This window comes from Geotrypetes seraphini, chromosome 1 (genome assembly GCF_902459505.1).
Source record: "Geotrypetes seraphini chromosome 1, aGeoSer1.1, whole genome shotgun sequence".
In the NCBI taxonomy this organism is placed as follows: domain Eukaryota; kingdom Metazoa; phylum Chordata; class Amphibia; order Gymnophiona; family Dermophiidae; genus Geotrypetes; species Geotrypetes seraphini.
In genome coordinates this window covers 489,109,329-489,134,182 of record NC_047084.1, presented here as the reverse complement: position 1 = coordinate 489,134,182, position 24,854 = coordinate 489,109,329, and the positions used below count along the sequence as shown (strand labels likewise).

The window sequence follows — 24,854 nt, the reverse complement described above, 5'->3', positions numbered from 1 at the left end:
AGGTCTCTGGTTTTTTCACAATGCAGAACCATAGCAGTCTTTGCATTTTTATATGCTTAACTGCAGTATTTAATTAATTTAACTGTCAGAGGGTGGATGGGAGGGTGTTGAGGGAGGTTATTTTAGGTCTTTTTGTAATACTGGTTTCTACTTGGTTTATCTTTGTCATTGTTGATTTTTGTTTGTATTGCAAAAAAATAAAATTTGTTTTACGTTAATTAATTTAACTGTAGAAAACAAAGGAGCCCTTCCACTAAAAAAGAATTAGGTTTTCAACTTAACGTGCTATAATGCATGATTTTAACATGTAGCAAACCGAAAACTAAAGGGGCATTTCCAATATATTTTTTTTAAGGTACTGCATTAACATTCTTATCTGTTCCCAGTTAATGCCGCAGAACTTCCCGCCTTCTATTTTTGAGGCGGTAATTGGTCCCATGTCACTGCATGCTAACCAACCAATGCAGAGCTAAGTTAACACACTAGCCAGTTACTGCTTCCATGCCCACTAGCAGAAAAATTCAATATGTGGTTTAACATGTGGAAACAGACAAACCACTTCCTAATCCCTGCAGTGGCCTGTTTCCATGTGTCAATTGTGTGTTGAGTGCCGAATGCACTTTAGAAGAAGTGCCCCAAAATGAGTTGTGAGAAAGAGAGAGAAAGAATTTTGTTTTACGATGAGGGAAGGAGGGGAGCCTTAGAAACTAAACACCTGATCTGGAAAACTTGCGGATTAGAAAATTTTTTCGTTTCTACCAGTAGTGATTTGTCAGATTTTTCCTCGGCCAATCCCATTTTGACCCATATCATTACCTCTTTAATATGTTTGTCAGGCCTTTATTTCATAAAACTGACTTCCTTTAAACATACAGAAATCAAAACGGCTATATTTTATACATACAACTTTATTGTATTCATGAATACTAAGTTCTAAAATTCACAATTTAAACACATAATCTGAGTTATAAACCAGTGCATTGCAAACTGTGTGCCGCAGCACACTAGTGTGCCATGGTGAGATTCTGGGTATGCCGCGAGACGCCGGCAAGGAGGAGAGGTGCCGGCTGACTGCTTAGAGGATGTGCCTCTCACGGCGAGAGGTATGTTCTGCAGGCAGTCAGCTGGTGCTAGCAGCTCTCCTGCTCTACACGCCTCTCCTCTTGCAGCACCCCCTCCCCCCTCCCCCGCCCCAATGGTGGCTCAGGACCCCATCTGGAGGTCCTTCGCACATGCATGGATGTCACCATGATGACATCACACATGCGCATGATATCATCACATCGACATCTGTGCAATTCCGGATGCCCTCCAACCGCGGCACAGGATTTAGTTTGTCATGGCTTCCAGAGGTTTGCGAGACACTGTTATAAGTAATCGGTGATAGATAAGTAATAGATAAGTTATTTACATCGTTCTATGAAATCTAGTCATTTCAAGATTTTAGCTTCTCAATCTTGGTCTTCAGCTGTTCTTTGTCAGCCCCCTTCACTTCAGCTACCTAAAAACAAGAAAGAAAGAAAGAAAGAAATCACCTTAAACCCGATTTTGGTTTGTACACTTGTCCACGTATGGCAGGATTCAAATAGCTATTGGGTTCTGGAGGAGACTGGATTCTCTACAGAGTACTGCAGAGTAATGGGGAGATAAATATTTGGGTTCTTATATTTGACAGTAAATTATATAAAAAAATGCCAAAGACAAGACAGCCTGGACAACACATAGGCTAAAAAAATTAGCAAGAATTTATATAATAGGATATAGCCTGCCATCTGTTGCATGGTAATATCTGCAGATGAGACTATGTACGTATATAATGACTCAGTATATAAATTCCTTCTGGGGAGTTTGGAAGTATTATTACTAATACTAATTATTTCTATAGCACTACTTTCATCTAGCCCCTTATGCCTAGAATAAGCTACCTGAGTTTGTTCGCCAAGCCCCTTTCCTTGTTTAAAAGCACACTGAAAACCCACTTTTTTGATGTAACTTTCAATCCATAACCCTACTCCCCACTGCCCTAGCTAGCAGATTAACCATTCTCCAACTGTATCCATGGCATCCTGTTTGTCTGTCTTGTCCATTTAATTGTAAGCTCCATTGAGCATGGACTGTCTCCTTCCTGACTCTGTACAGCGCTGCTTAAGTCTGGTAGCACTATAGAAATCATTAATAGTACTAGCAGTAGATGCACACCTTATATTCAGGTACTTTCTCTTTCCCTAGTGGGCTCAGAATCTGAGTTTTTTTGTACCTGGGATAATGGAGAATTAAGGGCCGCATGTTTTCTAAAAAAAAAAACCCAAAAAACAACCCGAGGCAGGCTGCCTACACTGTAGACATCTGTCTACAGTTGAAGGAGACGCATAGAGACACTTAGGGCTCCTTTTATTAAGCTGCGCTATCGGTTTTAGCACGCGCTACAATGCCCCACACGCTAGACGCTAACGCCTGCTTAGAGCTGGCGTTAGTATTTTCCACGTAGCGCGGGGGTTAGCGCACGCTAATCTTCAGCGCGTGCTACAATCGCTACCGCAGCTTAGTAAAAGGAGCCCTTAAACTCGTCCAAGGCTGGGCGTGGGCGTGGTTTTACCCAGAAGTGGCCTTAGGCCAGCTTAAGTGGCCCTAGGCGTCGCCCTAGGGCTGCGATAGGCCCACATTTCAATTAGACGTGGCAGCTAAACTGATCGCAGCAAGGAAATCTTCCTGCCGCAATTGTATAATTTAAAATTTACCACTACTTGTGAATCTGATTATGTTGTCTACTGCATCCTGTGTCCTTGCAAGTTGGTCTTTGTGGGCCAGACTTCACGCCCACTGCGTTTACATTTGAATGAACACAAGAGCGCTCTTAAGAGGGGTGTTATTAGTGCCACCCTGGAACAACACTGCAGTTTGCACAATCATGATTTTTTTTCCAACTGCGCTGCTCGGTTCTGGATCACATCCCTAAAAAATGTGAGGGGTGGTGGCAGGCGGCTTCTTTTACAACGAAAAGAGCAACTTTGGATTTTCACACTCCATGCCGACCACCCAAACAGACTTAATGCCAGCATTGATTGGTTCTACTTTTATTAGGGGGTTGTATTACACGTTGTTGCAGGTTGCCCTTTAAGTCTGCCTATCGAGCCCTTTAAATTAAGACGTTTCATTCACCAGTTTTTTCACTCTATATTAGGAATGAACCTGTTCTCTATGCCTTGATTGGCCAGTTTTCCACAGGGCAGTCCTTTTGGATGTTTGTTGATTTCAATTGGTCCCCCGTGCGGTTGTTAACGCCATGCTGCAGCACTGCCTTTCCTGTGTCAACCCGTAGTGGAGGATGCCGTTGAATAGCGAGTAGGAGGTTTAATCTCCACTTTTGTTCAGATTTGTCTACTTGCTTATCTTTACAAAAAAAAAGCTTTTTTTCATGTTTTAAGGATAGCCTGCTTGAGGCCCTATTAGTGATTGGTATTTTTCCAGGCTTTTACCTTGCTTCACTTAACTATTAGTGAAAGTTATTTTGCCTTTAATGTATGGATGGGTTCACCTCTCCATTGTTCTGAGGCTTTTTCTTTCGCTGGTTAAACAGTGGTTTGGTTACACAGCTGACTTTGTGAATGGAGTGAGTTTATTGTTGTATTTGCAAATCAAGTTTATGCATATTCATTGTAGATATCCTGAAAACCTGAATGGCAAGGGGATACTCCAGGACCGAGTTGAGAAACACTGGTATAGTATATAGCTTATGAAACTATATGCCAGCTGTATAGCTAGAGTAAGTGCTGACACCTAGAGAACAAGCATATTTTTGACCTTTTACACTAGCATTCGGTAAGAAAAATAGATGCTGTGTGCAGTTCTGGTCGCCATATCTCAAAAAAGATATAGCGGAATTAGAAAAGGTACAGAGATGGGCGACAAAAATGATAAAAGGGACAGTACGACTTCCCTATGAGGAAAGGCTAAAGCGGCTAGGGCTCTTCAGCTTGGAGAAGACACGGCTCAGGGGTCATATGATAGAGGTCTATAAAATAATGAGTGGAATGGAAAGGATAGGTGTGAATCGCTTGTTTACTCTTTCCAAAAATACTAGGACTAGGGATCAATCAATGGCGAGCTGTAAAAAAGAAGCCTCTAAATGGTTTCAGTTCATTCGCCTCCACAAAGTGCAACGTCCACACGAAACAGAACATAAATGGGCACACGATCTACAAATTACTTTGAGTGACAATAACTGGGAATATCTGTGGTCTCGTACACATAACATATGTAAAGCTGCGGCCTTTCTCCAAACTTCCTTATTCTTAATGCATAGGGCTTATTGGACCCCAAGCAGATTGGCTCGTTTCCAGCATAATACATCGGATAAATGTTGGTCCTGTGATTCTTCACAGGGCACGCTTAGACATATGTTATTTGAATGTCCGTTGCTTCATACCTTCTGGACTAGAGTACTTGCTGATATTAATAGCCTGCTTCAGATATCCTTACCGCATACCTATCAATCTATTATTATGGGAAGTATTGTTTGTCCTGACCTTTTTTCTAGAGAATCTGATTGTCTAATCCATATACTTATTCTCATTGCTATCAAAACCATACTCACCAATTGGAAAAATCTAGATAATGTAAGCTATGATAACTGGTGGAACACTGTATGTTTGACAGTTAAATATGAAAGAATTGCAGCTGAAAGGTCTGGCCGGTTGCATAACTTTGATAGGTTTTGGGGACCGCTAATTCAACATGTTGGCTTGTCCTCAGAAACTAACAAACTAGTTTAGTTTATTGGTTTCCTTTTGACATCATTCTGCCTAGACTATGGATATGATATGAATTAACCATCTAGTTTCTTTATTCTGTGATAGCGATGCAACACAACATAATGTTTCTCGTTAATGCACAGTATACAGTTGTTACCTTTCTTTTCCTCTATGATGTATCAAGACATGTTTATTTCTCCCTTTTTACTTTCATTCCCCATCCCTTTAGATTAATGGGATATGTTGTACATTCTGTTCATGAAATTGTGCCTTCATCCATATAATTGCATCTCTCCTACATGAACATTTATGTATTACTTGCATACTATACATTTCTTCATGTTTTTGTTATTTATAAAACTTCAATAAAACTTACTGAACTTAAAAAAAAAAGGACTAGGGAGTATGTGATGAAGCTATTAAGGGCTCTTTTTATCAAGCTGCGGTAGGCGGTTAACACACGGAATACCGCGCGTTCAACCGCCTGCCGCACTAGTCGCTAATGCCTCCATTGACGAGGCGTTAGTTTTTTGGTGTGCCGCGGGGGTTAGCGCGTGATGAAATGTCCGACGCGCTAACCCCCGTAGCGCACCTTGATAAAAGGAGCCCTAAGTATTAGATTTAAAACAAACTAGAGAAAATATTTCTTCATACAATGTGTAATTAAGCTCTGGAATTCGTTGCTGCAGAATGTGGTGAAATCAGTTAGTATAGCAGGGTTTAAAAAAAGGTTGGATAATTTCCTAAAAGAGAAGTTCATAGGCCATTATAGAGACTAGGGGGAAATCCACTGCTTATTCCTAGGAAAAGCAGCATAGAATCTGTTTTACTAGATAGGCACTTGGGTCCTGGGTTGACTACTGTTGGAAACAGAATACTGGACTTGATGGACCATCAGTCTGTCCCCGTATGGCAATTCTTATGTAGGCCCCAAATACTCCGCCTTAATAGCATTACCCTCATATGTACTTTTCTGCAGGCTTGGCATAGATGATCCTGGATGTGAGTGATGGGCAGATTCAGCACTTACCGTATGTGTGTTATCTTATAAAATAATTTGGATACAAGTTACACCTACATGCATAATTGTATGCCCATAGTTATGCTGACAATAGGCACACAAATTACTCCTTAGAAATTTGATATCACTCGTACACCTATAGGCACCTGGTTAAATAAATGACAGATGAAAAGTAATTCTATATTTATCATTATTAATCAATTATTTGTGCTCATACCTTTTTGCCCTTTTTGTAGAAAACGAATGTCGGCATTGCTCGGATTCCACAGGAAGAAGCCAAGTCCTACAAAGAGACACATAAGTAAGAAAAAGAAAACAATGCAGTGTTGTGCAAGCTTTTCCTAGAGCCATCATGCTCTTCTACAGCAATTTAGAATTACATGGAGCTGTGATTTGTAAAGAGTTAAAGGAGCTACCACTTGAAAGATATCAAAGTACCGTATTTTCACCCATATACCGCGCACCCGTGTAAAACGCGTACACAGGTATAGCGCGCGGGGAAAACAAATTTATGTAAAAAAAATTTAATATAGCGCGCACACGCGTATACCGCGCATGCTAAAATCACCTCCTGCCTACTCCGAACCGGTATCCTCCCCCCCGCTCGCTTACCCGCGTTTTACAACTTTTTTTTTTCAATCCGATCGGCATCCCCCCTGCGAACCGGCATCCTCCCTCCCCCCCGCTCGCATCACCCCCCCCCCCCGCGATCCTACATCCCCCCCAGCACCGCAAAACATCTCTTACCCGATTGGGCACCGGCACCAGCACCAATGCACAGGACGTGCCAGTGCCCGTGCCCGAAGATCCTCCCTCGTTGGTTTGGGCTGGGCTGGGCTGGGCGGTGCGGTGCGGGAGAGATCCTCCTTCTTCCTGCGCCGGGCTGGACTAGGCTTTGAGCATTTGCGCATGCTCAAAGCCTTCTGGTCTCGCTCTCTCCGAGATAATCTCCGAGATAATCTTTGAGCAAATGCTCAAAGCCTAGTCCAGCCCAGCGCAGGAAGAAGGAGGATCTCTCCCGCACCGCACCACCCAGCCCAGCCCAAACCAATGAGGGAGGATCTTCGGGCACTGGCACTGGCACGTCCTGTGCATTGGTGCTGGTGCCAGTGCCCAATCAGGTAAGAGATGTTTTGCGGTGCTGGGGGGGATGTAGGATCGCGGGGGAGGGGGGGTGATGCGAGCGGGGGGAGGATGCCGGTTCGCAGGGGGGGATGCCGATCGGATTGAAAAAAAAAAGTTGTAAAACGCGCTCACACGTATAACGCACACAGTTATGCACGGTTTGTAAAATCGTGTATAACGCGCGCGTTATATGCGTGAAAATACGGTAATTTATCCATATATTGTAGCTTTAAGCGGATTGTAGGTCAGCCTGTTTAAACAGATAACAGTGTTAATTTTAAGTGCATAACTTATTTATGCTGTTCATCTAAAAGAGAAAAGTTGACCTAGGTGTCTCCCTAGGGCTGCAATAGGCACCTGAAATGTAGGCCATTGAAATGCTGGCCTACATTTCAATTAGACGTGGCTGCTAAACTAACTGTGGCAAGGAAAACTCCCTGCCGCTATTAGCTGAGCATCCATGGCAGGGAGCCCCCCGAACCCCAATGCAAGTCAGCCCACTCCCTCCTGCCAGCACCCCTCCCTGAAACCCCAACCCACCACCCCCAAAGCCCACCCAGACACCCCAGACCTTTAAAAGCAAGGCCGGCCAGAGGGGTGCCTACTTCTGGCTGGCAGGCCCGCCTCATCAGAATGGCAGGCCTTCCCCTTCCCGGTGTATCCAGGAATACAATGGGAAGGAGCCTAAGACCCTGATTTTGTGTTATACCTGCTTCTTTCTTGTTGATAAAATGGCCTTTACATGTGCTTAGTCTCTTACAAAATTGGCTTGGGTTACACATGTGTAATATGTAGGCAGAAAGACACAGAGTGTCATTTATAACAGATCATCTAGACTGAGAAGCCACATAGCCACCTATTTAGGCTATACGCCTATGCCTATGTTGTACACAGGTTGGGCATATTCTATAACAGTTCACCTAACTTTTAGGAATGCCCATGACACGCTCATGCCCTTACCCTTGCCATGCCACCTTTTGAGGTTCACGCACTAGAATTTACATGTAAATTCTAAATAGTGTCAACAATTGCTTGCTAATTGGCAATTATTGGTGTGGATTGGCTTATTTAACAATTAAGTTGCATGTACAAATCATCAATGTGCACAGATTGCGCACACAACATAAGAATAGCCTTCCTGGGTCAGACCAATGGTCCATCAAGCCTAGTAGCCTGTTCTCACGGTGGCCAATCAAGGTTTCTAGTACCTGGCTAAAACCCAAGAAGTAGCAACATTCCATGCTACCAATCCAGGGCAAGCAATGGCTTCCCCCATGTCTTTCTCAATAACAGACTATGGACTTTTCCTCCAGGAAATCATCCAAACCATTCTTAAAATCAGCTATGCTATCCGCTCTTACCACAACTTCTGGCAACACATTCCAAAACTTAACTATTCTCTGCGTGAAAAAAATATTTCCTCCTATTCATCAAGTGTCCCCTAGTCTTTGTAATTTTTGGCAGAGTGAAAAATCGATCCACTTGTACCCATCCTACACCACTCAGAATTTTGTAGACTTTAATCATATCTCCCCTCAGCCTTCTCTTTTTCAAGCTGAAGAGCCCTAACCTCTTTAGTTTTAACTCATACAAGAGGAATTCCATTCGCTTTATCATCTTGGTTGCTCTTTTTTGAACTTTTTCTAGTTCCGTTATATCTTTCTTAAGATAAGGCGACCTGAACTGAATACAATACTCCACATTAGCTCGCACCATGGAGCGATCAGAGGCATTATAACATTCTTAGTCTGTTAAACATCCCTTTTTTCAGGTTATAATTCTTTATTCGTTTTAAAAGCCAACACAAAGTGCAACAGGTTAACAAAAGAATTGATACAATAAACAGCACTCATTACAATCAAATGATATAATAAGTACATATCACCCCCCCTCCCCCGCCCCACTCTTCCTGGATATGTATGACACTCATACAGAAATCAAAGGGTAATACTAATGATCAAGTCAAACAAAATTTTGCTAATGGATCCCAAATTTCTTTGAATTTGTTATAATGTCCCAATTGTAACGAATTCGTGCATTCAAACTTATAAAATTGGCATAAGGTTTACCACCAAAAATTATAATTTATGTTATCCCAATTTTTCCAGTTTTTCGCAATTAGCTGCATAGCAATTCATGTCATGATGAGCAGTAATCTATTCTTATTTGCATTGATTGGACTCTTGGGCATTAATAATGTTCCAAACAACACTACATCATATGATAATGACAGTGAAACTTCCAATTTCATATTGATTTGACCCCATATGGATCTCCAAAATCTAAGTATTAAGGGACAATAGAATAACAAATTATCTAGTGTCCCTATATCAAGGTGACAATGCCAGCATTTATTAGACTTAGAACTATTTAACTTTTGTAAACGAATAGAGGTCCAGAAAATTCTATGTAAGAGAAAAAAACAAGTTTGTCTCATAGATGCTGACACTGTACATCTCATTACTGATGCTTATTTTCCTCTTAACAGGATGGTCGAGACCATTAACATTTATAGAATAATTTTTTAAAGTAATTTCATAAATAAAGAATATCATACCAATGAAATACACTAGTTTGCCCTGTTCAAAATAACTAATATAAAACCCCCACACATCCAGGAACCCTAACACCCTCAAAACCCTCCCTACCCCCCTAATAACATGCGAACTTAGATCGAATTAATAGACCCGTAACCCAACCCTCCCCCTCCCATGCCATTCCTGAAACAAAATCCATTCAAAAACATTAAAATATTCCAGTAAGTCACAATCAATAATAAATCAATCAATTGATAATGAACATTTTCATATGAAGCCTCTATACATTTTACAATTATATGTCATGTAATCAACATCCAATATATATTAAATATATACTAAAAAAACTCCAATTAATCAATTAAAACTTATTATTAATTCCTAAATAAATAATTAATACTGAATTCATAAACAATTATAAACCCTCCTTCAGTAATATGTCACTGTTAAAACATGACTATGCCATAAAGAAGCTAAACTCTGCTATCCCTATTATGAATATAAGTATGAATAATAAATCTAAGAAGAGGAAAAGACCATTAACTATAAATCATTTCCCTAGTATCTAACCGCAAAAATTATGCTATCCATATCAACTTAGATTTATAAGTAATATTAATATTAAAACCATCTATAGTCATTTCTAATATAGTGACCCTATAAAACAAATATCTCCAAAAATATACCTGGCCCTTACACTCAAATTTGTATTGAAAAAAAATTTTTTTTAAACACCAAGGGGCTCATAATCGAAAGAGAAAAAACATCTAAAAACCGGCCTAAGTCAGCACTTGGACGAACATTTCTCAAAAACGTCCAAGCACCAAAAATAAAAACGGGTTTTGGACGTATTTCTAAACGACCTAGGCCTTCATAGTGCCGCTCAACATCCACAGCTAAACGGGGCGTTTCGGGAGGCGTGTCGAGAGTGGGAGTTGGGCGGGACATGGGCTGGCTTAGACTTAGTCATACAGCATGTATAACCGAAAGTTATACAGCCCAGGATCAACGGAACTTGGACGTTGTGACTTAGACCATGTAAAACATGGTCTAAGTCACAAAAACCCACCTAAACTCACTAGATAAACACTGCAAACACATAACACAGACCCGCACACACTACCCCAGTGATCACCAACCCCCCCACCCCCATAAAAATTTTATTCACAACTTTAAATTTCAGCCTCCAGACCATCATCGCCTGGCATAGGAAAGCCTAGTCGTTCAGCAGCTTAAGTTGTCTTGGGGGTGGGTTAGGGACCCATAGAGAGGAGGACCCATGCCCATAAGCCCCTGTAATCACTGCATTGATACTTAAACATGTGCACTGCTCTATACACCCCAAAACCCTTTTTTACTGGCATATAAGTGGCTTCTGCAGCCATAAGGGCTATTGGGGTGGTAGATAAGTGGGTCTAGGGGATTCTGGAGGTGGTTTAGGGGCTTACCATGACCTATAAGGGAGCTGTAGGGAGGAAAAGCCATGGCACCCTTTTTGTGAAGTTCACAGCAGTGCCCTATAAGGTACCCCACTATTTAGGTGGCATGTCTGGGTGTTCAATCCATCACTTTGCAGACCCTTCCCACGTCCAACAGGGCTTGTTCTAGGCGTTTTGGACTTGGACAGAAAGTTGGACGGAAATGTGGTATAAAGATGGACGATTTAGCGGCTTGGACGATCAGATCGGCATGATGTATAATTACACGATTTTCGAAAGTAACAAAGAGTTGGACGTCTTTTGAAAATGTGTCTTTAGGCTCTTTTTAACTTTGGACAATTTGCGAGATGGACGTAAACGGACTTAGACGTCCCTTTCGATTATGCCCCTCCAAGTAATTAATTTACGGCCTCTTTTACAAAGCTGCGCTTGCGGCTGTGCTGCGCTAAAGGCCCCAAAGCCCATAGAGATTTAAAGGACTTCGGGGCTGTTGCTGCGCAGCTTTGTAAAAGAGGCCGTTAGAGTCAAGGAAAACCTAACATAAACTATACCTTCCCCTCAAACTTTTCCCACTTATCCTTAATTTACAACTAAATATCCCAAAAATTCATAGATATCATGAAGAAAATAGGGAAATCTTACCCTTTTAAAAATATAATATTATAAAAATGTAATTTAATATAAATAAGGTTAGCTTTTTCATAGAGCAATATATCCTATTAGAAAATCCCTACCAAAGGGAAAACAACCTGCTATTACCAATACACCTTGGCTAATCTTATAATATGCAGAATTAAATAAATACGGAATAAATATGGAAAAAATAATGATAATAATATTTCATTAGAAAATTCATTAGAACACCCATAAAATCACCCTCTTCTCAGATTATTACCAGAATAATATAGAATCTAACAAAAATCTCCAACTGACTCTCCCTAAGAATCATGTAATTCCAAAAATGAGCTTGCTCAATCACCTCACTGCTGCTTTCTTCCATAGTTAAGCCCTGCAATTATTGAATTTAGGAACTGGCTTCTCTTTTATTCAGCATAAGAAATCCTCGCCCAGGGAAGTTAAAATATTGAGAACGATGCATTCACTGCTGCTTTCTTCCTTGTCCATACCAGAAGCGACACTGTTATTCTTTATCCTGGTTAACACAGTGTTTCCAATTATCGCTGCAAAACACATTTCCCTAGAGTGAACCACTGCAAGCAATTCAATGTCATTTCTGTCCATATCAACTCCTTTACTCGCTGAGATTAAACCACGAACCCTTGATGAGTTTGTTCAATCATCTTACTGCTGTTTTCTTCCATAGTTAAACCCTGCAGTTATTGAATTTAGGAACTGTCTTCTTTCACTCAGCATATGAAATCCTCGACCTGAGAAGTTGAAAATTGAAAACGATGCATTCACTGCTGTTTATCTTCCTTGTCCATACCGGAAGTGGCACTGTCATTTTTTATCCGGGTAACACTCTGTACCTAATTCTCGCTGTAATCACTTTTCCCCACAGTGAACCACCTCATGCAATTCAATGCAACTTCCTTCCATATCAGCTCCCTTATTTACTGAGATCAAATCACCAACCCTCGCTGAAACAGCTCAACAGATGTAATGCTACAGTCAGCCATATTATAATCCACAGCACTGACAAACGTTAGGATTTATAAACTGACTCCTTTATCTTGAGGTGATGTCAGGTTCCAGACGTTAACACAGCATACTAAGCCAATCATTTCACTTCTGCTACTGCCAAGTCCATCCTTAAAATGAAGCTGTATTAATTTTATACCTAGATGAGCTAGTTGTAACCATTTTAAATAATTGAAAAGAAATTGAACTTATTATACAATCTGAAGAGTCTGATAGAATCAACCGCCCCTACCAACTGTCATCGATATTAACTATTAACATTCCAGGAACGATTTTAATTCATCCTACTTCGCTCATTATTTATAAATTCTTCCAATTTAACAGGATCCTGATAATGACTTGTCCTATTATTAAAAGTTACTTTCATTATAGCAGGATACATTAGCCTGTACTTCACCCCAATTTCTCTTAACTTCAGCCTCAGCTGTAAAAAGTTTTTCCTTAGCATGGCGGTTTGCTTAGCGAAATCCGGGAGAAATATGAGACGTGATTCTTTCCATTTTATATGTTTTGCCCTTTTTGCAGCTGATAAAATTTCCAGGACTTGCTGAAACCTCAGCAACTTTAATATTACTGGGTTTGGACCCAGCTGATTATGTGGAGCTCTCGAGGGAAGATGATGAGCTCTTTCTATTTCAAGAGGGTGTTCAAATTGTAGTGAAAGAACTTCCAGTATTAAATACATTATAAAATCAATTCGATTAGCACCCTCCAAACCTTCTGGCAAACCCAAAATACAGATATTATTCTGTCTACTCCTATTGCTCAACTCTTCAAGCTCCCGGGTTAGCTGGGCTATGTTTTCGTGATCTGCCTTACACTGTAAAAGTATATCTTCAGCCCCTGACATTTGAGTTTCCAACTGCTCCATACGAACATTACAGCTGGACATCTGCTGTGCCAAATTACAAAGTTCATCCATGACTACACTGAGTTGGACTGTTGTCTCTTTTAACAATTCTTTTATCGCGGTTAAATCAAAGCTTACCTGCTCAATCAGTTTAGCAGAATCTTTAGGCAGGGGAATTTTTGACAGTGTAAGAGGATCATGCTTCAACCGTTTAGCAGATCCCAACAGTACTACTGCTTCTGCACAAACCTACCTACTTGAAGACATGTTCAGTTCAGTTCAAGTCATATCCCAAATATTTTTCCACAGGAAATCAATGAAAAAATTGATTTTGATTCGGACTAGATATAGATGACAAGCAGGGAGAGAGAAAGCAACTGAATCACACGTCTATTTTCTAGCAAGCCAAGCTCTGATCCTTTTTTTAATACAGGGGTATGCGTGTACTTTGTGTCTCCACCTATGTTCCCTCTAAGCTGAGCATATGAGCAATCGCTCATATGTTCTAGGAACGTCACTCACAGATTTTGCACAGTCGCTCACAAAAATACTTGCAAATCTGAAAAATTGTTGGTTTTTAGAACTTGTTGCTCACATGAGAAAAAATTTGCATGTACCTGGCCAATTCTTAGATGGAGCATTAGTTTTCACTCTGCTCCACCAAAAGTAAACCCCCAGACAGTAGCGTAGCAAGGGTAGGAGGCAAACCTTCCCCCCATGCTCTCCTCTCTGCCTCCCACTCCCTTCCATGACCCACACGCCATTCTCACGTCATCCCTTCCCACCCCCACACCTCTTTAAATATTTCCCTATGATGTCATTTCTTGGCCCTGCGACCCAGAATTGATTTCAGAGGGAGCCAGGCTGGTGAGGAATCAAAGAGGTATGAGGGGCAGGGAAGGGAAGGCATGAGTGTAGTGTGTGGGGGTGGGGGGTGGAGAGAGCTGGCGCCACCACTAAGACGGGGCCTTCATGGACCAGGCATCATGTTATAAAATTATCCTCTTAGTAACTGATAACTTACGTCCACTTCGTCTACATCAACTTTCAGGAACAAAATATCTGGATACTTCTCACACAAGTGCTAAAGGAAAAAAAAAATGTGATTAATCAATTTTGAGATGTTAGCTTGTCTAGAACAGAATAATACAGTTGAAATTGGTCACAACAAAGAACTAATTGTTCAGAAGGCATTTTATCTAAAGCTCGGTTTCCTTTTCGCCATCACAGAGAAAGCTTGGCATCTGACCACCTCTGGATTATAGATGAAATAGAAAAACCAAGAAACAAGACAAGCCAGCAGCAGGAGTCTTCCCTTTCATGCAGCTTCAGAATCCTTACTCTTTCTATCCTCCGACTAACGCACATATATATCTTATGAATTTATAGCTCCTGCAGGGTACCAGATTAACAGTAGCAAGAACAGAAAATCTTTCATTTATGCACAGACATGGTACAAAGGGGCAGAGACAATCAATAGCGCAGCCGCACATGAGGTGTCTTTCACCCATCCCTGACACCTCACCCTGACACCCTACCCCGATACCCCCAAGCCCCCAACACACTACCCCCTACACCGCTGATACCCCCAAACCCCTGACACCACCCCCACACAAACCTGTACTTTAAATGACAATCCAATGGGCAGGACCTGCACGCTTTCCCAAAGAGCCGCACACGCGCGGCTGCTCAGTGTTCAATCTTCTGCTCTGCTGCAACTTCCTGTTTCCGGTTGCGTCAGAGCAGAAGATCGAAACTGAGCAGCGGCGGGTGCGTGGCTCTCTGATAGCATGCGGGTCGCCGAAAAAGAAAATCTACAAACTAAGGTGAGGAGAAGGGAGAGAGCTGGCTAAACACTAGAATCGATTGGGCAGGCGGGTGTGAGCTGCGGGGACCGCGCGATCCTTCATGCCTCACTGCGGGGACAAGACCCATTCACCGCCCTGCGGGCGGTGAATGGCCTTGTCCCCGTCGCCGCAGCGACTGCTAGTTTTCTTCCCCGTTTTCGGCGGGTGACCCGCGGCTAAAATGCGGTGGCCGTGGGTAAACCGCCACCGTGTCATTCTCTACTCTGATTGGCTGATTTTTTTGGCCAATTTCCAAACAGCGATCCATGCTCAAAAGGTTTCCTATGCATATGAGTTGAGTCAGATATCTGCCCTAATCCTGCCCTGCCAATCATTGGAAAACTGATTCAACACATGTGCAGAGAATCCTAAACAGCTGAGCTGCAGGGGAAGCCCTGAAGCAGCTGTTCAAGGCAGGAAACCTTTTTTATTTTTTAATTGGAGCAAATGTGCATGTGTTACACATGCACATCTGTCTCTATCAAAAAAGTGAGCCTTCCTCGCCCCCACCCCTCCCAGATGATGGAGCATAGTGCTTTTGTAAATTTGGCATTAAATGAGCTGCTACAATGTAAAATCATGCAAAGTAGCTCATTAGTGCACAAAAATGCAAAACATTATACTATATAATTTTCTGGCACGGACACTGGATTTTTGGAGGTGACCGAATGCCTTGGAAAAAAAGGATGAGAGACACTGGAAGTGTGGGGTTAACATCCAGAGAACAAGGGCCTTGAAGAATGATCTTCTTTCTGCCCCTCAGGACCCCAAAAAGGAAGAAAGAAGTCTCCTCTTGTTCCTAAAACTGAAGCCTCTTGGAGCTGCAACACACAGTTCAAAGGATTAGCTATATATATAACATAAAACATAATCCCTGGCCCAAGAGCAAATGTCCAACCTGCTTTCACTGAGGAAACTTACTGCTGGTCTTCACAATCTAACATATTCTCTCCTTTTACAAGCCCATTTACGTAACACCCACCATTTCTATCCCCAAATTCCAAAGTTCTTCCCCAGTAAATTCTCTCATAGGTTACAGTCACAAACTCTGTATACTTACTTCTCTTTAGGTACAATCTCGAGCTTACAATTTTCACAACAGAAATTGCCAGCAGCATAATTACTCAAGAAATATTCAGCTGATGATACAGGATATAGCAAGATCCGTTAGGCATCATCAGTTGATATCTCTACAGCAGCCAAAACAATCCCCATGGAAGACACCCAGAACCACAGGACATTGCTTCCAGGTCCCTCCAAGTGCAGCCATTAACCCCGAGTCCATTATTTCTTGTATTGGTAAGCAGATCTGTTACACCAGGGGTGCCCACACTTTTTGGGCTTGCGAGCTACTTTTTAAATGACCAAGTCACAATGATCTACCAACAATAAAATTTAAAAAAAACACAACGCACACTGTACGCATAGAAAATGTTAATCATCATTCCTATTCCAGGGTTTTCAAAGAGGTCAAAGCAGATGACTCTATGCACTGTCACCTCAGTAACAACCATACAAAAGTAGACAAATACCCACCCCCTCCCTTTTTACTAAACCACGTTAGCAGTTTTTAGTGCAGGGAGCTGCGCTGAATGCCCAGCGCTGCTCTCGACACTCCTAGGCTTCCTGCGCTAAAAATCTCTATTGTGGTTTAGTAAAAGGGGACCATAGTGTAAAATATAGACAGCAGATATAAATTCAGACACATTTTGATCACAAAATTTAAAATAAAATCATTTTCCCTACCTTGTCTGGTGATTTCATGAGTCTCTGGTTGCACTTTCTTCTTCTGACTGTGCATACAATCTTTCTTCCCTTCTTTTAGCCTGTATGCTTCTTCTCCTCCAGACCTCATTTCTTCCCCCCAACTTTTCCTTCCTCTTCCCTGCCCTTTCTTTCTCTCTGCCTCCCTTTCATTTTTTTCTGTTTCTCTTCTTTCCTTCTGTCTCCCTGCCTGCCCTTTTTCTTTCTTTCTCCCTGCCCTCCCCCAAGCCACTGCCACTGCCATCGGGGACCAGGACCCAAACGCCACCAATAACAGGCCCCAAGCTCTCCCTGCTTCGGCCAACCAGCATTCCTCTCCCTGACGTCAATTCTGCCATCGGGAAGAGGAAGGCTGATCAGCCCAAGATCGCGATCGACCTATTAGGGGAAATGCTGCCGGGTCCTGCCTTCGCGGAAACAGAAAGTAGGCAGGACCCGGCAGGAAGAAGAACAAATGCTTGTCTCCCGCATTAGCCCGTAGCGAACGCTTGCTTCAGGGCTCTCAACATGTGCGCGCCGGCTTCCCTTCTCCCCTCCCCCCCCCCGGACATAACTTCCGGTTTCGGAGGGAAGAGAAGAGAAGCCGGCACGCACATGTTGAGAGCCCTGAAGCAAGCGTTCGCTACGGGCTAATGCGGGAGACAAGCATTTGTTCTTCTTCCTGCCGGGTCCTGCCTACTTTCTGTTTCCGCGAAGGCAGGACCCGGTTTTTTGTTCAGCAGCGGCAGATGACAGCTGGGCGGATCGCCCAGCTAAAAGGCCCTAGGGAGAAAGAAAACTGGAGAGGAAGGCTGATCGGCCCGTAGATCAGGACGGCAACACGAGTCTATCACAGAGCCCGGGATAGGCTCCGCGATCGACTCGCGTTGCCTTCCTGAGCTACTGGTCGATCGCGATCGACGCGTTGGGCACCCCTGTGTTACACCCTGATTCACTAATCCTTTCCATCTCAAACAACCGTTTATATTTTTTTGGTATACTGCATACATCAAGGTCACAAATTCAGGGTCAAAGATCTGACCTGGATGCTCAAGGGGACCTCTGTAGGTTTACCTCATTTCTCCTCTTTGAGTCTGAAGTGTCCACACAGATGCACTTCGCAATTGACACCGAGTTGCTAAAAGCAGGCTCCCTAAGAGCTTTGTACCCCATTTCTCGAGCTTTCTGTGACTCCGAGCCCATAGAGGGACTGGAGAGAGGCTAAGCCCAGAGCTCCTGCCCTCTTATGCGCCCCACAGCAAGTGGCACAAGGATACTTTTGAAGTGCTCTTCCAGCACAAATCTGGCAAGATACGGAGGTTTAAAACACAAGAAGTACATCCTACATAATTTTACGCAAAATATAAGGGCTCCTTTTTCTAAGCTACGCAGCTAGAACTAATGCCAGCTCAATGCGGCAATTTAGCACACGCTATTCCGAGTGCTAATGCCCTAACGTGGCTTAGTAAAAGGAGCCCTGAGTGTTTTGAGACAGAGAGAGGCTTTTAAAATTAAATCAGAAAATTAAAGATAGATGTCAAAGCAGTAGCATTCTGCACCAAAAAAACAGCCCATGGAGCTAAAATAAAAATTTTTAATTTTTTTATTTATTAAAAAAGCTCAAATTAAGATTTTAGAGATAGGGGACCCTTGGGACAGCCCCAGAACCCCTCAAAATGGCCAAATTTTGACCCACCCACTGTCTCCCATAGGCAGTAACAGACTGTACTTAGACAGACCTGCCATGTGCTGTGCCTACATCAGCTCTCACTCCAGCTGGAAAATGAGGAAGGATTTCTACCTCAAACAGATCAGATCCCTTAAAGGACTGCTCAACTTTATGACAGCAATAAAAACATACTTTTTCACCTAACCTCCCTGCCCATGACCGATGGATTACAAAGAAATGTATATTGGTACTAGATCCTGGTAACTGTTGCATTAGGATAAAAACTTATCATGATAAACTTTGCACTGTAACTATGGCTAATTGTAACCTGTTAACTACATAATATGTATGTTTTACCTGTAATCCGTTCTAAGCTCTTTGGGGAGAACGGGATTAAAAATGAATTAAATAAATAAAACGTGCCAGAAGCGAGTCCAGCAGCTTGCCTCTTAAGGCTACAGTATCTCCAGGCTCAGAGAGCCTGAAAACCCTCACCCCACACACTCTCACATTACTCTTCAGGGAAAGAGACACAGTCAACCACCGCCAAGCCTTCCGGTCAGTTACAGGGTCACAGGACCTAAATTCCCTACCCAAGAGGACCTCCAAGTGGGTCTAGTGCCCTCTCCCCTACCCCAACAAGGGGCTAAAACATTTTAATTATCCCCCTTCCCTACAGCCCCACTTTATTCAAAAGTGAATTTGAAGAGTGGCCCACTTACCCTTCCTCAACCCAAGGGGTCTGGGGGCAGGAACAATCCCCACTCATTCCTGCCCCAGCAGCTGACTATATCAAAACAATGGCAGGTGAAGTACCGTATTTTCACGCAGATAACGCGCACCCGTGTAAAACGCGCACATGGGTATAGCGCGCAGAAACCACGATTTTATGTACAAAAACTTTTGTATACCGCGCTCACGGGTATACCGCGCATGCAGCCCGACTGTCCTTTCGCCCGCCCCGACTCTCCTCTGGCCACCCCGACTCTCCTTGAAAGTCCTGTCCCCCCTTGAAGGTCTGCCTGTCCCCCTTGAAGGTCTGTCCCCATCCTGAAAGCCTGATGCCCCACCCCCGACGTCCGATACATCCCCCCCCCGGCAGGACCACTCGCACCCCCACCCCGAAGGACCGCCGACTCCCCGACAATATCGGGCCAGAAGGGAGCCCAAACCCTCCTGGCCACGGTGACCCCCTACCCCCACCCCGCACTACATTACGGGCAGGAGGGATCCCAGGCCCTCCTGCCCTCGATGCAAACCCCCCTCCCTCCAACGACCGCCCCCCCCAATAACCTCCGACCGCCCCCCCAGCCGACCCGCGACACCCCCACCCCCCTTCCCCGTACCTTTGGTAGTTGGCCGGACAGACGGGAGCCAAACCCGCCTGTCCGGCAGGCAGCCAACGACGGAATGAGGCCGGATTGGCCCATCCGTCCCAAAGCTCCGCCTACTGGTGGGGCCTAAGGCGCGTGGGCCAATCAGAATAGGCCCTGGAGCCTTAGGTCCCACCTGGGGGCGTGGCCTGAGGCACATGGTCGGGTTGGGCCCATGTGCCTCAGGCCACGCCCCCAGGTGGGACCTAAGGCTCCAGGGCCTATTCTGATTGGCCCACGCGCCTTAGGCCCCACCAGTAGGCGGAGCTTTGGGACGGATGGGCCAATCCGGCCTCATTCCGTCGTTGGCTGCCTGCCGGACAGGCGGGTTTGGCTCCCGTCTGTCCGGCCAACTACCAAAGGTACGGGGAAGGGGGGTGGGGGTGTCGTGGGGGTCGGCCAGGGGGGTCGCGGGTCAGCTGGGGGGGGCGGTCGGAGGTTCTTGGGGGGGGGGCGGTCGTTGGAGGGGGGGGGGTTTGCGTCGAGGGCAGGAGGGCCTGGGATCCCTCCTGCCCGTAATGTAGTGCGGGGGGGGGGGGGGGGGGTCGCCGTGGCCAGGAGGGTTTGGGCTCCCTCCTGGCCCGATATTGTCGGGGAGTTGGGGAGTCGGTCGGGCAAGAGGGCTTGGGCTCCCTCTTGCTCCGATCGTGGATGCGGGTGCGGGTGGGAGCGCGTGCGAGCGGTCGTTCGGGGTGGGGGTGCGAGCGGTCCTGCTGGGGGGGGTGAATCGGGCATCGGGCGGGGTGGGAACTATGTAAAAAAAATTTTGTATACCGTGCTCACGCGTATAACGCGCGAGGGGTATGCGCGGTAGGTAAAAACGCATATAACGCGCGCGTTATATGCGTGAAAATACGGTAATCTTGCAGTAGAAACCTGACCTCTAGTGATAGTACCATGAGACTACTGCTAAAAGGTCAGCTGGCAACGTATTGGTATAGACAGCTGCATAAGGGATTCCTCATGCTCCCTTTACTCCCATTGCCCCTTGAAGCAAGTTGGTGTGCTGCAGAAGGGAATGGGGCCGCATTGCTTCCACTGCATGCAAATCTCTCTCATGAGTATTCATTGTGGATATCCCGATAACCTGATTGGCTGAGATGCCTCCAGGTAGGGTTACCCGATTTTCCGTATGCATTGCCAATTTGCACATGCAACTTAATTGGCAATTATCAGCGCTGATAGGCTTGTTAAACAATCAACCAGAAATTGTTGACACTAATTAGAATATATGCACACAAACTTTCTAAGCTTATTCTATAAAGTGATGCTCATAAACTCTAGTGCGTGGATCTCTAAAAGGGACGTGGCTATGGGAAGAGCATAGGTGGGCTGTAAGCCTTCCTAAAAGTTCGGCGCACTCAGTGGTGTAACAAGGTTAGGAGACGCCTGGGGGGCATGGTTGCCTCCTGATCCCTCCTCTCTACCCCCTCCTTCTGCGCCAACTCCACCCCCACTCTCCTTCCATGCCACACTTGCGCCATCCCTCCCCACCCCCATACCTCTTATAATCTTCGCCAGTGCGAGCGGTTTCTCCAGGGCAAGAGCGTGGCATTGAGGGGCAGAGAGATGACAACGCCCCCACCAAGATGGCACCCGGGGCTGTCTGCCTCCTCACCCCGCCTTTACTATGCACTGGGTGCACTGTTTTAGATCCTCACACAACTAAGGCCCAGGCATTTAGGCTTGGTTTTTATTGTCATACACACCTATGCCTAAATGTTAGTCACACGGATGGGTGCTATGGGTGATTCTATAAATCATACCTAAATCTGGAGGCTAAATACCAACCTTTTCGGCACCAATTTTTTAGGCGTCATATATAGAATTTGGTCCTTAGTTGTAACTACATTTCAAAACTAACCCCCTCTTCTATTAAACTGCGCTAGCAGTTTTTAGCACAGAGAGCCGCGCTGCTCCCGATGCTCATAGGAACTCTATGAGCATCAGGAGCAGCACGGCTCACCGCGCTACAAACTGCTAGCGCAGTTTAATAGAAGAAGCCCTATGTGTATGGGGAAGAGGAGTTACATTAGCTTCTAATCAGTCACACGAGGACTGCTGGGTACATGCCCACACCCTGTATTGATTTAACCCTTTATTTGGCATTGTTGCTCAGAAGCAACATGTGTTTCTATGGCTCTTTTGACATAAGAAAACTGAGTTGGGATGATGCGGAGTGAAATTGACCGGGGGGACGGGGACTTACTTGAAGAAGCCATAGGGCTAAAAGCAAGAATGATAAAAGTTAACGGCCTGTTTTACAAAGCCGCGCTAACGGCCCCGAAGCCCATAGAGCAGGGGTGTCCAATGTCGGTCCTCGAGGGCCGCAATCCAGTCGGGTTTTCAGGATTTCCCCAATGAATATGCATTGAAAGCAGTGCATGCAAATAGATCTCATGCATATTCATTGGGGAAATCCTGAAAACCCGACTGGATTGTGGCCCTCGAGGACTGACATTGGACACCCCTGCCATAGAGATTTAAAGGGCTTCGGGCTGTTGCCACGTGGCTTTGTAAAAGAGGCAGTAAGTTTCTTTTTTTTTTTTCTTTTTTATTCATTTTCAAATTTACAATAAGTGTGATAAAATGTCCAAACAAATTAACAATATCTATATCACTTAATAATCATCAATGGTAACAGTGATAAATACTTAACTCCCACCCTTCCCCCCATTACCTATCAAATAATCAATACTTATACAATACATAACTATAAAATTCCTCCCCCCCTTCCCTCACAATTGAACTTGTAAATTTCAATATCTAAAGCACTTATGAAATATATGGGACGTTAATTGGGTTTATTATAAGTCGCAGTTGATTTAAATGCAAGAAGTATTACGAAAAATATAAAGCAAATCTGATGACGACTTGAGTTCACAGATTCTTATGAAGCAAAAGTTGGTAGCTCATGAGAGGCACTTCTGAAGGTCTTGCAAAAAAAATTTTGAACTTAGTGGCTATATTGTACTATTTTTCAACGTCTTATGGGAAATCTGCATCTACAAATGCCTGTTTACTTGGCACTGTTGCACTCGTTCGACATTTAACACAACATAACATAGTAGATGACGGCAGATAAAGACCCAAATGGTCCATCTAGTCTGCCCAACCTGATTCAATCTAAAAATTTGTTGGTTTTTTAAAAAAAATTCCTTCAGTAAAGCAGCCATTTCATCATCTGCCAATTAAAGAGTTAAAATATTGGCCTTTCTCTGAAGCTAGAAACTGAAATGTAAGATTTGTCTTTCCTGGGGAGTAGATTATGAAATAGATTACACATTTTGGCTTGTTTTTAGTTCATTTCTCTGCAGTTTCTACAAGAAGTGGCCTAAAAGCTTTAGAGTCAATTGTCACATTTTTTTCTCCAAATCATTTCCAACTTACATCAAAATATGGAGCAATCAATTTGCATGGTCCACACCATGCAGCTGTGAAATCTACGATTATTAGTTTCTCACTCTGGTCCTTGAGGATTTGGTCAAATTCATCCTGCAAAATAGAAATACAAAAACAAGTCTCCTAACAATCAATCGTACTGCTTTCCTTTACATATGATTTGCCTGTAATCTTTAGGATGATACTCAGAACAGCAAAAGATTTTATAAAAATGTGCTTACACAATTTGATTAATCACTTGAATTAATCCAGCCTGCATAGAAATTTGCATAATGAAAAGTGTCCAGAATGTTAATACTTATCATTCCACCTTCCTTTTTCTCACTACTCAAGAGACTCGGTACTATATTTATGTGGAATAAATAAATCAATTTAGCTTATATTTGGTTGGTGGGAGTAGGAGGATGAGGTCTTCACATCCAGAGTTAAACTGGAACAGGCCATGTGGGGGATACATGAAATTCTAACAATTCACAGAGCAACTGCAGACTTTGGATTTGTAGCCTTATTTATTTATTTAATTTGTTTTCTATCCCGTCCTTCCCAAAGAGCCCAGGACGGGTTACAGGTCAACATACACAATATACAGTTAACAGGTTACAATTTGTCATAGTTACACTACAAGTTTTTATCCTAATGCACGTTCATCCCGAGCGGTGGTTCAATGAAACTGCTGATAAGAGGTCAGAGGAGCCATGTTGAAGCCAGGTGCTGATTAGTCAGGAGCATTTGGGCAACGCTCCTATCCCGCTCAATCATCTATGGCCCATGGCCTTCTCTTTTAAGGAAATTATCCAAACCTTTTTTAAAATAGGTATGTGTTGTTATACTTTCGCTTTCTATATCGCACTGTGAAGGACCTAACCTGACTCGTTTTTCAGTCTACCAAATTGTTTTTTTTTCCATCCAGTTGTATACCGTATGGTTCCCCGGTATGTGGTTTTAATACCCTTAGGGCCCCTGAGGAAGGAGTGTTTTTTGAAACACGGACCATGTCGGGTCCCGGTTTTAACCCAATTGGACCATATTTTGGATACAAACTGTTTATTGATTAAAGACTTGGCATCTTGTACATCATCTCTGCAGTTTTCTTTTTTGTTTGCTGTTTGACACATCACTGCAGTTTCGTTAAATTTCCTGCTTGTGTTTGCCCTTCGGACCATGTGCACCCACCAATCCCCCCCCCCCCTCCAAACCCTACTCTACTGTCATACAGGGCTATTGGGGTTGTAGACAGGTGGGTATTGTGGGTTTCGGGGGGAGCTCATCATAACCTATAAGGGAGTTCTGGTGAGATGTTTATCTGGCACTCTTTTTGTGAAGTTCACAGCAGTGCCCTGTAAGGTGTCCCACTGCTCTGTTGCCATGTCTGGGTGACCAGTCCATTACAAGATTGGCCCCTTCCATGTCCAAATGGTCTTATTCTGGGCATTTG

General features: G+C 43.7%; 1 protein-coding gene across 1 annotated transcript in view; it reads right to left on the bottom strand.

Moving 5' to 3' along the window:
* Nucleotides 1-832: 832 nt before the first annotated feature.
* Nucleotides 833-24,854, bottom strand: part of LOC117365453 (thioredoxin-like) — a 44,603-nt gene continuing 20,581 nt past the window's right edge. The window contains exons 2-5 of the mRNA XM_033955954.1: nt 23,408-23,512; nt 14,410-14,469; nt 5,990-6,055; nt 833-1,501 (exon numbers count right to left, since the gene is read on the bottom strand). Coding sequence (XP_033811845.1) covers nt 1,436-1,501; nt 5,990-6,055; nt 14,410-14,469; nt 23,408-23,512 — 297 coding nt within the window. The 3' untranslated portion in view covers nt 833-1,435. The remainder of the gene's footprint in view (nt 1,502-5,989; nt 6,056-14,409; nt 14,470-23,407; nt 23,513-24,854) is intronic.